At 42.3% G+C, this 13,620-nt stretch overlaps 1 protein-coding gene across 1 annotated transcript in view; it reads left to right on the forward strand.

Moving 5' to 3' along the window:
* Window positions 1–1,758: 1,758 nt before the first annotated feature.
* Window positions 1,759–13,620, forward strand: part of LOC114666266 (ectonucleotide pyrophosphatase/phosphodiesterase family member 1-like) — a 122,939-nt gene continuing 111,077 nt past the window's right edge. The window contains exon 1 of the mRNA XM_028821044.2: window positions 1,759–2,186. Within this exon, the coding sequence (XP_028676877.2) occupies window positions 2,040–2,186 (147 nt within the window). The 5' untranslated portion in view covers window positions 1,759–2,039. The remainder of the gene's footprint in view (window positions 2,187–13,620) is intronic.

The following is a 13,620-nucleotide window of genomic DNA, read 5'->3' on the forward strand; positions in this document are numbered from 1 at the left end:
GCCCAGCCAGAGCCCAGACTTGAATCCGATTGAACATCTCTGGAGAGATCTTAAAATGGCTGTGCACCGACGCTTCCCATCCAACCTGATGGAGCTTGAGAGGTGCTGCAAAGAGGAATGGGCGAAACTGGCCAAGGATAGGTGTGCCAAGCTTGTGGCATCATATTCAAAAAGACTTGAGGCTGTAATTGCTGCCAAAGGTGCATCAACAAAGTATTGAGCAAAGGCTGTGAATACTTATGGACATGGGATTTCTCAGTTTTGTTATTTTTAATAAATTTGCAAAAACCTCAAGTAAACTTTTTTCACGTTGTCATTATGGGGTGTTGTGTGTAGAATTCTGAGGAAAAAAATGAATTTAATCCATTTTGGAATAAGGCTGTAACATAACAAAATGGGGAAAAAGTGATGCGCTGTGAATACTTTCCGGATGCACTGTATATGATGGCACTTGTGAGGTCCTACTCTTCTTCTCACCCACTCAAGTCTGGTGATGATGAAAAGCACCTGGTGTCCCCACCTCTGGGTGGCATCAAATGTCAATTGAGATTCTTTTCATGTGGATCTTCTGTCTGATGGAACAAGCCGTCACCCGCCATCCGCAATTCTGGCTCCCTCAGTGTGTTTAAGGAGCTTGTGAAGACTCTCACGCACTGTGAATTTCTTTCTCACCCATGCATTTTGTTGTGAATTCTTCACTGGCGATGATCAGTTTTATAACCCCGTCCCGTCACAAATTCATATGATGGCAAAGTCTGATGCTAATCAATGGATATGTTGAATTTTGACATAAGGGGGGTTAAGTCATGAATAGTGTCTTACTTTTTTTTTTTTTGTACAATTTCTTGTATTAGGAATTTGTTAGTTTTCGCATACCCTTTGGGGTCAGAGTGCAGGGTCAGCAATTGTAAAGTGCATCTGGAGCAATTACAGGTTAAGGGTCTTGCTCAAGGGCCCAGCAGAGTAGGATCTATTTTGGCAGTGACGAGGATTCGAACCGGCAACCTTCGGGATGCCAGCACAGATCCTTAGCCACAAAGCCACTACTCCGCGTCCGTCCGTCCCCCCCCCCAAAAAGGTAACGTTTCACCTGTAAAATTTGCTGGCTAATAGACACTATTGGGACAATAAAACTGAATTCGACCTCAAAGAACCGGATACCTGCAGCTTTTATAGCGACAACCACCTGTAGGAGTCGCGTCTAATCGACTGAGCTCACCGATTAGAAGGCAGCCAGGTGATTCTCTCCTGCGGCTCCCATTAAAGATCTGATTGGCTGGGGGGAAAGGAGGCGGCACCACATCGGTGTTTGGATTTGCAGCTGGCTTGCCGATAAATTGATATATTTTTAATTAGGGTGACTTCTCATTGCTGTCACCTGGTTACATTTCGTCACGTGACGCTTTTAACTGCATGCTGGGATTCGTTTTGGGAGTTTAGCCATCTACCGATCACACCCTCCCGCTGCTATTCAATTAGTTTTTGTTGTTGTTACAAAGTCAGGGAAATTCACCTTATTTGGCACGGACTTCAAACGAAACGGATTACATGCATAACAACACATGAGGGGGGAGAGCGCTTCGCTACCGCTGACCCTTACCAGAAAAAAATGGACAGGAGATAGTGAACTTCTACAAACTCGTAAAAAAAAAAAAAAATTAAGTGAAACAAAGCATGCAGATTTCTCAATTAACTGATTCTTTCCCGAAATATTGCCGGAGTAAAGTTTTGAAACCATCTTGCAAACGGCCCCGGCAAGAGCGCTATATAAGAAAGCAAGGTGAGCAGAACTGAACTGACCAAAGAAGGGCAGCCGGGCGCTCCACAGGCAAGTCAAGAGCTCGCTAGGAACGCCCACCCCGCATCTGCTGTGTTTACCTACAGCCGCCAGCAGACGGAGGAGGAGGAGGAGGGAGTGGAAAGGGGGGGAAAAAATAAGGAAAGTTACACAGGACGGGAGAGCCTGCCTACAAATCCGAAACTAGAAGGAGAAGGCGAAGCTTTCGAGTGTCTGTCGGGGACCCCGCAGTGAGCCGCAGATGGAAAATCGTAAGAAAGGAGGAATGAATCCGGCAGCAGAGGACTCGGTGGACATGTCCTTAACCGGTGGAGAAAGCAGACAAGGGGAAAGTCCAAAAGGGCGATCAAACAAGTCGGAAGGCTGTAAAAGGATCATCATATTCACGGTAAGCGGCGCGTTGAAATATCGGGAGGACCCTAAAGCATTCTGTCCGCTTCTGCATGGGGGGGGGAACCCAGTTTCGGAATATTCATGGCTGAACTGTTCACAAAGCATGTGCGTATATACTTGATGATGTGGAATTAGGAATTTGTGTGATATAGGTGTAAATGGTTTATATAACATAACGTATGCCTTACGTCTTTAATCTGTGTATGTGTGCCAGTTTATGTACGTGTCCGTATGTATTCCATCCATTGTACAACGGAGCTAATTCAGTGGAGGGTCTCGGGAAGCTGGAGCCTATCCCAGGAACACAGGCCACAAAGCAGGAATTACATATTAGACGCTCATATATTTGGATATTCTTATCCATCCATCCATCCATTTCCTGATGTGTGAAGCTGGAGGCTTATCCCTGCAATATAGGGTGCAAGGTTTCAGCTATCGTGTGTGTGCATCTCTGTGTAGATTATTTATACATAAATTTATTTAATATAAATAATATGCATGTTTGCACAAGCATTGGGTACAAGGCTTTTAGGATAACTTATATATGTGTACTCTGGGTGTGATTAATAATAATACTTTTTATTTGGCTGACACCTTTATCCACAGTGACAGCATTTGAGATACCAAATTTTTCCAATCCTTTTTTCGTTGTAGCACAGGCAGGTGTCAGAAGTGGGATTTGAACCCACTGCCTCAGGATTTGACTTTTTAAAGGCTTAACTGCTGTGCCACACTGTCTGCCTAAGCTTAATCATTGTTTGTGATGTGGCCATGGTGTAGACACATTATATTATTTCTATTTGTTTCACACCTTTTTCTAAGCTGACTTACATTTGAGCTGCAATTGGTTCCAATTTTTATTTTATTAATGTAATTGGACTGCAGGCAGGTGAAGTGACCTGCTCAGGGTCATACATATTGTCGGCAGTGGATTTTGAATCCCCAACCTTAGGGGGTTTAAAGTCCAAAACCTTAACCGATACACCACACTTCCTGCAAGTGTGTGTACTGTACATTTGTGTGTGTATATGTATATAAAATAGTAAGATTAATAAATTTGGGGAAGGATAAAGAGCCGAGCACCCCTTGAGTGAAATCCTTTTTAAATCACGGAAAACGAAAGCAAGCGATACTCCAGTCAAAAATGACTGCACCCACAATCCGGCACCGTAATAGGACTGTGAGCAGGAGGTCCAGCACCCTCAGTTGTGGGTCCGAAAGTAAACGTTTGCTCTTCTTCATTGGCTGTGTTATGAAGTGGACATCCTAGAATGGGCTCGAACCTGCAATACAGTCCAGCTGCCGACCCCAGAGCTCTGCTCTGTTGAGGAGGTTGTTGCTTGACGTTATATTGGTGGTGGTGCTGTGAGTTATGCCAGATTCAGTTATCTGACTCCAACATTGACTGTCGAGTAAACCAAGGGACATAAACCTGCAATCTAATTGGCTGAATTTTGGAGGTCAGCAGCCAGACCCTTCTCTGAACTTAATGGATGTGAAGTAAGGGATGTCAGTTGGCTTCCTGCTGATATTCAAGACACTGGATGAAATGGGAGGTGTTGGCAGTTGTGCCCTCTGTTGGTGTGGAGTGGTATTGCTTAACTTGTCAATGTCCTGATAGTGTCCTTGAAGTGTGTGTGTATATGTGTGTGTGTGTGTGTGTATATATATATATATATATATATATATATATATATATATATATATATATATATATATATATATATATATATATATATATATATATATATATATATCTCAATCCATCCATTTTCCAACCTGCTGAATCCAAACACAATGTCATGGGGGTCTGCTGTAGCCAATCCCAGCCAATACAGGGCGCAAGGCAGGAACCAATCCCAGGCAGGGTGCCAACCCTATATATGTGTGTGTATATAAAATATATATATATATATTCTTTTTTTTTTTTTTTTTTTTCAATATAATATATAAATGCATGCATACTGGAAAGCTCCTGGTTATATTTCAGCCAGGTTCAGGTGTTTGCTTTGTCATCTTTGTTCCATTTTTGGTTCTTTTGTTTGTATTTCATTTATTTGTATTTGACTTTCTGTGTATCGATGCCTTTTGTTTTATGGGTGGTCCCCTGAGAGGTCAGACCACCTGCCCATCACTGCCAAGGACAACAATCAGCCCTTGGAAAGGTGAGGGTTTCCCACAGCTACCGGTGGTTCATCTCGAATGTGCTATGGAGTGGGGAGTTTTGGGGCTTTTTGTCATTTTCTGGATTTTTTTTTTTTTTTTAATTTTGAAACTGTGATCCTTTATTATTTTTTTTTTAATTTGGTTGACTTTGCTTTGGATTTGGATTTGTGTGCCTTGGATTGCCTTGCCATTTCAGGCCACTCCTTTTTGCCATTTGTTCTCCATGGAGCTTCTTGTGTTTTTGTGCAGTGATAACCTTTTGATTCCGTTGGCTCCTTTTACTAGCCAGGGTTTTGACAGTAATATCCCCCTCTAGTGGACAGATTTGCAATCCTAAAGTACAAAATTCCCGAAACATTTCCAGGTTCAGAACACTACTTGTGAAAGTATGTATACACTTGCTGATGAAATTCTTAGGACCACTATACTAGTACTACTGGGCCGGACCTCCTCCTTTTTCCCTCAAAACTACCTCCGTTCTTTGTGGCATGGATTCCTTTAAGATTCTGGCCCATGTTGACGTGATTGCATTGCACAATTCCTGCAGGTTTGCACGTTCTCCTGTTCTATCAGGTTCAAATCCGGTGACTGGGAAGACTACTGAAGAAAACTGGAGTCCTTGTCATGCTCATGAAACAACCAGTGTGCTTGTGACATGGTCACTTCTAACATGTACAGTAATACACCTTTTAGGTGGGTAAATTGTGGCCTTGAAGGGGATGCTCATGGTCAGCAACGATGCTCGGGTAGGTTGTGACATTCACGTGATGCCAAGAAAGTGCGTCTCCACCCTCCCTGCCACCATTACACCACCAATGCCAGCCTGGACTGTTGAAACAATGCAGATTCATGGTGTTGGCACCAATGTCTGCATGCCTCAGCAGAAACTGAGATTCATCTGATTAGGTTACAATTCCCCCCCTGCCCCCAAACCCCACAGTGTTCCATGGTGGTCTTCTATTGTTGTAGCCCATCCACCTCAAGATTTGAACCTGTTGTGCTTTTGTGCTCACCACAGCCTTTCTGGCCATTCTTCTTTGACCCCCTCTCATGAACCAGACGTTTCTGTTCTCAGAACCTCCACTTACTGGATTTGTTTTGTTGTTTTTTTTTTTTGCACCATCCTGAGTAGATTACATCTCGCCTGAAGAAGGGGCCTGAGTTGCCTCAAAAGCTTGCATATTGTAATCTTTTTATTTCGCCAATAAAAGGGGGTCATTTTGCTTGACTTCTCACTGCACCATCCTGAGTAAACTCTACAGACAGCTGTGTGTGAATCCCAGGAGACCAGCACTTCCTAAAACACTCAAACCAGCCCACCTGGTACCAACCTATCATACCAGGTTGGAAATTCTGGAAATCACTTTTACAATTATTTAATCATTAACTGACGTTCCTGACCGGTTTGTGCTGGATTTTATGCATTGTGCTGCTGCCACACGATTGGCTGATTAGATAATTGAACAGATAAGCGGGAGTTCCTAATAAGGAGGTGCGTACGTTCACACTTGTGTGCGTTTTAAAGCCTAAATTAAAATTTCCAATGTCAGACGTTAGTTTAAGTAAGTAATTGGACTCCATAAACCTTGATTTAAGATGGAATGGCCACTTAACACTTCAGATGTGCCTATTACTCACTTACCCTTTCTGTAATAAGACCTTTTAATAAAGGCTTCTTTTGGTCTGAATAACACTTACAAAGCATTAATAAAGTGCTTATTCATCTCCGTGTATGTGTGTGTGTGTATAAATATTAAATAACTAGGGGGCTTTGCTCGCCAACCCCCGTGTTTGGTTTTCCGGACACACTTTTTTAAGATTTTTTTTTTTGTTGTTGAATTATTGCTATTTCATTAGTTTCACTTTTATTTCAGAACTTCTGTAAAAAGAATATTTGGAATCTTTCGAGTCCAAATATGCTGAATCTTTTAAATGAGGTCCGTGAGACACGTGTTTTAATGACTTTGTCAGGTTAGAGATAATGAAAACTGGAATTCAAAAGGCCCCAAAAAAGGTAGGTGCGAAACAAATTCAGAGCAAGATACAGAATATGAAAGCAGAAAAAAATGACAGTGTCAAAACAAAGTAAAGATGGCATTAGCACAAACAAAGAGAAATTATTACTGGGAGAAATAACGGAAAGGTGAATAGATTGAATATATGTACGCAGGTGATATGTCAGAAGGCTTTGAAGTTTAAGTTGGAGAATTTCAAAAACGTGTTTTACCTCGCATGCATTTATTGGTTACCCATCCATTTTCCAACCCGCTGAATCCGAACACAGGGTCACGGGGGTCTGCTGGAGCCAATCCCAGCCAACACAGGGCACAAGGCAGGAAACAAACCGCAGGGCACACACACACACACCAAGCACACACTAGGGGACAATTTAGATTCGCCAGTGCACCTAAACTGCATGTCTGTGAACTGTGGGAAGAAACCAATGCAGACATGGAGAGAACATGCAAACTCCACACAGGGAGGATCCGGGAAGCGAACCCAGGTCTCCTTACTGCGAGGCATCAGTGATACCCACTGTGCCACCCGGCCCGCTTCATCTTCCAATAAATTGATCGACACAGTTCCATTTCTCATTCAGATACCTCAAATGAGATTGCATGCTCTACAAAGTTTTAAAATGTCAAAACCTCCCACTGACAAGCATTGGCGAATTTGCGAGCTCGTCCATCTTGGTGCGGGGTAACATTCGGTGCCACCTCAACTAGGAATGAGTTGACCATTTTGAATTGGACCCTAAGAGCAGTTGCTTGTTATATGTTTCACTCAGAGGCCCAGTGTGAGTCGTACACCGGGCAGAGTGAATGGGCATACCCGTGCCCTCTCCTGGGGCCTCATGTATAAGGCCGTGCGTAGAACTCACACTATAACATGGCGTAAGCACAAAAGCGGGATTGTGCGTACGCACAGAAAAATCCAGATGCAGGAATCTGTGCGCACGCATACTTTCACGTTCTTCTACTACATAAATCCCGATTTGCGAAAAAAGAAACGCACGTGCATGCGCCTTCTGTCCCGCCCCAACTCCTCCCAGAATTACGCCTCTTTGAATATGCAAATCAATATAAATAGCCTTCTGTGAAAAGACAATGGGAAAAGAACGGGGGAAAATATAAGAATTTCAGCGAATACCAAGTGGAGGCAAAGGAAAAACGTACTATTTGTTGGTTTAAACAGTGGTATAATCAACAAAAGAAAGATGATCGAGTGACAGAGTGTCGGAAAAACTCGAAAGATCAAATTCACAAAGTCGCACAGTGCCCGAAATAAAGAAATCACATATCAAAGTCGCTGTGAAAAGGCGAGTCGTAGCCCACCGTCTGAGTGTCATATGAAAGCGTATTAGGGTACAGACAAAAAAATAGGCACACCGTGGGGAAAAAAGCAGGAAATGTCAACTTTAATCTCGAAATTTCCACTTTAATCACGTAGTTTATTTTGCCATTAAAGTAGAACATCAGAAACTTCATCTTAAACGTTTATTTTACTAGTTTCTCAAGTAGCATGTTAAATGCTTTGTTCTGTGTTTGATCTTCTATGTGCTCTATGTGTGTGAATCACTACGTGCTTCCGTTCTTTCTCTTTCTCCGACAGGACACAGAATGCATTACATTTGTGATATTACAGCTCTCTGAATAATTAAAATACTGAGATGTATACGTGATATCATTTTCATGATGATAGGAATGAAAGCATGTTATTAAACATGGGAACACGGTGGCGCAGTGATTGTTCATATCTCACGCAAGAGGCTTGCTGCACCATGTGCGACCTTTGATGAAATAATTTATTACAGAAGTACTGTCTCTTTCAAACGTACTGACCTCCAATTCCTGTCAATACTTTTCTTTCTCCAATCGCCACACAATCAGCTCTGTAATAGACGTTAAGCCATTTGTAAGCTTAGAACGCCGATTCTTCAAAACTTTTAAGGAACATTGAAATATCTTCGTAGTACATGTTTAATTATTCTATTCGTCTATCCTTCCAGTGTCGCGTCAGCACCAGCAAGAATACAGCGCAAGGCAGGAGCTATCCTTGAACTAGCTAATCGCTGCGGCACCGTGTCCTCACATGTTTAATTATTAACAATACAGATTGTTTAAGTTTTATCTGTATACTATAAGCAACATATTTTGCTGCATTTCATCTTAAAAATGATATTGTCATCATACGCGCTTTATAAAGTAGCGCAGGTTGTGCAATATTATAACTGTAGTGTAAGTTTACAGTGAGGTGATTGAGTGCATTTATAGTTCTTGGGATGAAACTGTTTCTGAAACGCGAAGTCCGTACAGGAAAGGCTTTGACGCTTTTTGCCGTGGTTGAGGTAGTGTGTACTTGAAACTGTATACCGATAATTCTCTTTCCGATCATCTGCTGCTGTGATTCACACTCAGATACAGTGATATAAATACTCTGAGTGGTGCAGTGAGAGTAATATGGAAAAAGATGATCCGCTGTGGCAACCCTTAACGGGAGCAGCTGAAAGAAGAAGAAGATGCAGTGAGTGTAACAACGCTAAAGCAGTTCTGGTATTTGGAATACTATGGCTATTCCCTGGCCCATTATATTGCTGCAGGTTAATTACAATCAGATGCATTACACTAATAAACAATATGCAGTTAATTTCAGTGCATTTATAAAGCCGCGTCAGGAATGTGGAGCTAAGAAAGAAAGGATGAGCACACAGGAACAGTAGTTTGACCTTTCTGTGGACCATTATATTGTTACAGGTTAATTACAATCGGATGCATTAAATTTATGAACGATATGCGGTTAATTTCAGTGTATTTGATAAAGCCGCCGCCGTGGATGTGGATCTAAGAAAGGGTGACCACACAGGAACAGTAGCACTGCTTTGACGCTGGGTGCTGCCAGTCTGCAAAACCGAGCGGAGAAATTGTGTACGCCAAGGTATGAGTTACCGTGGAAATGTGTGTGGCTTTACGCCAAGTTTAGGTTTTATACATCGCGATTTGAGCGTGGAAAGGTTCGTACGCAACATTTCTGTGCGTACGCACCGTTTATACATGAGGCCCCTGGTGCTTTAGGTAAGCTAACTAATAAAAGTACAGGAAAAGAGTCACTTCTCGAAATAAATGGAAGGCAAAAGCAATTATATAAGCATGTGACACTGAATTGATTAGACAATATTATCTGTAGATTATTATTGTGAAGAATCAACATTTTCAATCCACAGGTACTGTATATTCTCAGGGATAAGTCGGGATTTGATTTTAACATATACGTTCGACATTATAAAATACCAGAAATTCTAAGTCAAATGTGAAAAACTCTTGCTATTGGTCCAAGAGATTGTGATATGCTAACGCCCGCCCACCTGAGGGAGTAACCATGGAGCACACGGCCTTTTTTGTATGTGGGTGTGGCAATGCGCTGTATCAGTGTGTGCTAATAACCCCTCCCTCTCTCTCTCTCTCTGAGCCCCTGGTCTCTGGCACTCGGGCCCCCCTCATAATATATGCTAACAGTTGTGGCGGGCCTCTCACCTGCCTGCCTGCTGTGTACCCTTCATATTCCCATTATACAATACCCCCACTCCTTTCCCAGTTTCTCTCTTTCTCATGCCTGTGTGACCACACGGTGATACCCAAACTATTCCGAAGCGACGTTTGCACTGTTTTGTGTGTGTTTTTTTTTTTTTTTTTTTGGTATCTCACACCCTCGTACACCTTTATCGTAAGAGCATCCATCATCTACGATGGAAAATATGAAGCTGATTTTAAATGAAAAGTCGTTGGAATGGCGAAAAAAAACTGGTAACTGTGCTGCTGCAACAAACTTTTGGTGCACCTGAGAAGCTGATGAGAGATTGGAGGAGGCAAGAAGATGTAAAAAAATAAATAAATAAATAGTCACATTTTTGAAGTCGGGGTCTGATTTTATGATCTTTTCAGGTTTCAAGACCCGACTTGTACATGAGTATATACAGCAAATAATAACCTGGGAAAGGGGCAGCTGTCCTCCATGATACAAAGGACGGGTTTTAAAAATGGTGTCTGGAGGTGGGAGGCTTGAGTAGCTTTAGCCCCCGATCTCTGGCACTCAGGGGGGGCCCGTCTTGTAATATATGCTAACATTCGTGACGGGCCTCTGATCTTCCTACCCGCTGTGTACCCTTCATATTCCCGTTTATACAAGACCTCCACTCCTTTCCCAGCTTTTCCTTATTTATAACTCAATGGGAGAACTTATTGTAGTTCCATTTCTCCGTTCATAGGGTAATATTAGTTGTTTTTTGTATTAACAGATTTGTTTCAGTTGCTAATTATTGGATACAGCTCTGAATATACTTTTTAAAAATGTTTGTGACTTATTGTTGTTCAGGTTTCTTAGACTCCCCGGACCACTAACAGACATCAGTGGATGCCATTGTCGCATCACTTGAATTGTAATCTGTTATGTTTGAAAGACCCTGAGCTGCCACGAGCCTCTCCGTACGCCACTTTGAACTCCATTGTCATGTGCCGTAAAAAAAGCAAATATTTAATGTGGCCTGCTAATACATGGAATTGCATTCTCTTATCGCTACTACTATAAAACTCTCTTTTAATAAGCAAAAATATAACGGCGGATTTATGGAACTTTTTAAATTTTATTTACTTCCTCCAACTTTCACATCGGTTCACTTTGTCGCTGCACGCACCTGAATGTTCCGCGGTGTATACATTGTCCAACTTGTTTGCATTACCCATAACTCCTCCAAACCTCAACATAAATATTTTATTCCAGTGTTTGTCCTCCTTGTGAACTAACATTGTAAAGGTAACCGAAGCTTAATCAGACAAGAAGGAAACCTAAGAGCAGAATAACCAAAGTTAAAGGGAAATGACCCCCACGACCGCACATGTGCAAACGCATCCATTAAGCCAAGTCTGTCATCCCGAGAGTATGTCTGTTGCTGGTGGGAGGAAAGCTCAGACCCAGTGACCCCCCCCCCCCCCCCCCCCCCCCCCCCCCACCCCCCAAACTCTTTCCTTTTTAAAAGGAAAAATTGTCACATGACTGCAGAGAAAAGCCAAGCAAAATGACACCTTTTATTGGCTAACTACAAAGATTACAATATGCAAGCTATCGAGGCAACTCAGGCCCCAATTTCAGGCAAGATGTAAACTTTTTGATTACATCTCGCCTGAAGAAGGGGCCTGAGTTGCCTCGAAAGCTTGCATATTGTAATTTTTAGTTAGCCAATAAAAGGTGCCATTTTGCTTGGCTTTTCTCTACATTCATAATGGCTAACACGGTACTTCACATGACTGCAGAAGCGAGAGCAGTCCATTATCTTGTTTACTGTGAGTTGTGCTCTGTTCCAGAAGCCATTCTTTAAATAACGGGATCAGATAATGCATGCATTCCTTTATCTCAGGGATGGGATGTTGGACCTGGGAGTGACGTCACACCCGTTCCTGTCAAACATTTGGAAAACCAATACAGATGTCTCCAGTAAAGCTGCTTTTTTTTTATTATTGTTTGCTCTTTTGGAATACAGACGACTGCTGAGCAACACATTGTCTGGTATTTTGTGCACTTATGTTAGGATGCTGTTCGTCGATTTTTTTAGTTCAGCGTTTACCACCGTAATCCCAGACAAGCTGGTACAAAAGCTTTATAATCTGGGTCTGTCCACATCGTTGTGTCTCTGGATCAGGGACTTTCTCACAGCCTCAGGTGGTTAGAATTGGAGATTGTACATCAGCCACACTGGTTTTGCACACAGGCACGCCACAGGGTTGTGTTCTCAGCCCAGCACTCTTCATGTTAAAGAAGTGGAAATTCTGGAATGGCCAAGTCAGTCACCTGATCTTAACCCAATTGAGCAGGCATTTCACTTGTTGAAGACTAAACTTCAGACAGAAAGGCCCACAAACAAACAGCAACTGAAAGCCGCTGCAGTGACGGCCTGGCAGAGCAATAAAAAGGAGGAAACCCAACATCTGGTGATGTCCAGGAGTTCAAGATTTCAGGCTGTCATTGCCAACCAAGTGTTAGAAATGAACATTTGATTTCCAGTTATTTAATTTGTCAAATTACTTTTGAGCCCCCGAAATGCAGGGATTGTGTTCACAAAATGCTTTAGTTGCCTCACATTTTTATGCAATCGTTTTGTTCACCCCACTGAACTAAAGCTGAAAGTCTGTACTTCAACTGCATCGGAGTTGTTTCATTTAACATTCATTGTGGTAATGTACAGAACCAAAATTAGAAAAACGTCTCTGTCCAAATATTTATGGACCTAACTGTACATGTACCCCTAACCTGCCCCCTTGTAGATGTGCACACGCACTTTCCCTCATAATCCTCCCATGGTAGGCGTACTACCTCAGGAAAAGTCTGGACTTGATGTTTTATTGCTGCTGTCTTTTATACTTCTTACTAGACAAAAAGCCCGTTTCGAAAACGTAAGATGAAACGGGCACGAGTTTGTGTCAGTAGTGTATGAAGAACAAATGATAAGTAAGAAATAAATAAAGTGATGTAAGTAATGATAATTAACTAAGAGGTTTGGGATATGTATGACTTTACCACGGCAAAAAATACTGTACACTTAAAGACATGCTATCTATGACAACGTTTTTTGTTTGTATACTGGGGGCCTGTCAGTATGCAACTACATTTTTTGTGAAGACACTCTCACTGTTTGGTAGTAATTTCCCTTGATGTGGCCCATCTTTAACTTTCACCTTCACATCACTCTCCCGCTGAAAGTACTTAATAATATGTTTTTGCGTATTATTTTGAGTGTGAGGGTTGGCTGTGATCGGGGCTAATATCCTACGCCTGGGCGGAAGGATTTGGGATTTCAGAATAATCCGAAATGCGTAGGCTAAATCCGCCGCCTGCCGCGATGAAGCAAATTTTCTCTTTGGAGGCATTTGTATAAGTTAGAAGTGAGACGAACTTTGAAATGTTTAAATCCTGAATGTACCTGTTGAAGACCGTTGTATAATGCGTAGGCTAAATCCGCCGGCTGCCGCGATGTTGGAGTTGGATGCGCAGAAGGCGACTGCACGTTCGGCTTCGGACGGACGTTCGTCGGATGAAGCAAATTTTCTCTTTGGAGGCATTTGTATAAGTTAGAAGTGAGACGAACTTTGAAATGTTTAAATCCTGAATGTACCTGTTGAAGACCGTTGTATAATGCGTAGGCTAAATCCGCCGGCTGCCGCGATGTTGGAGTTGGATGCGCAGAAGGCGACTGCACGTTCGGCTTCGGACGGACG

Source organism: Erpetoichthys calabaricus, chromosome 15 (assembly GCF_900747795.2).
Source record: "Erpetoichthys calabaricus chromosome 15, fErpCal1.3, whole genome shotgun sequence".
NCBI lineage: Eukaryota > Metazoa > Chordata > Cladistia > Polypteriformes > Polypteridae > Erpetoichthys > Erpetoichthys calabaricus.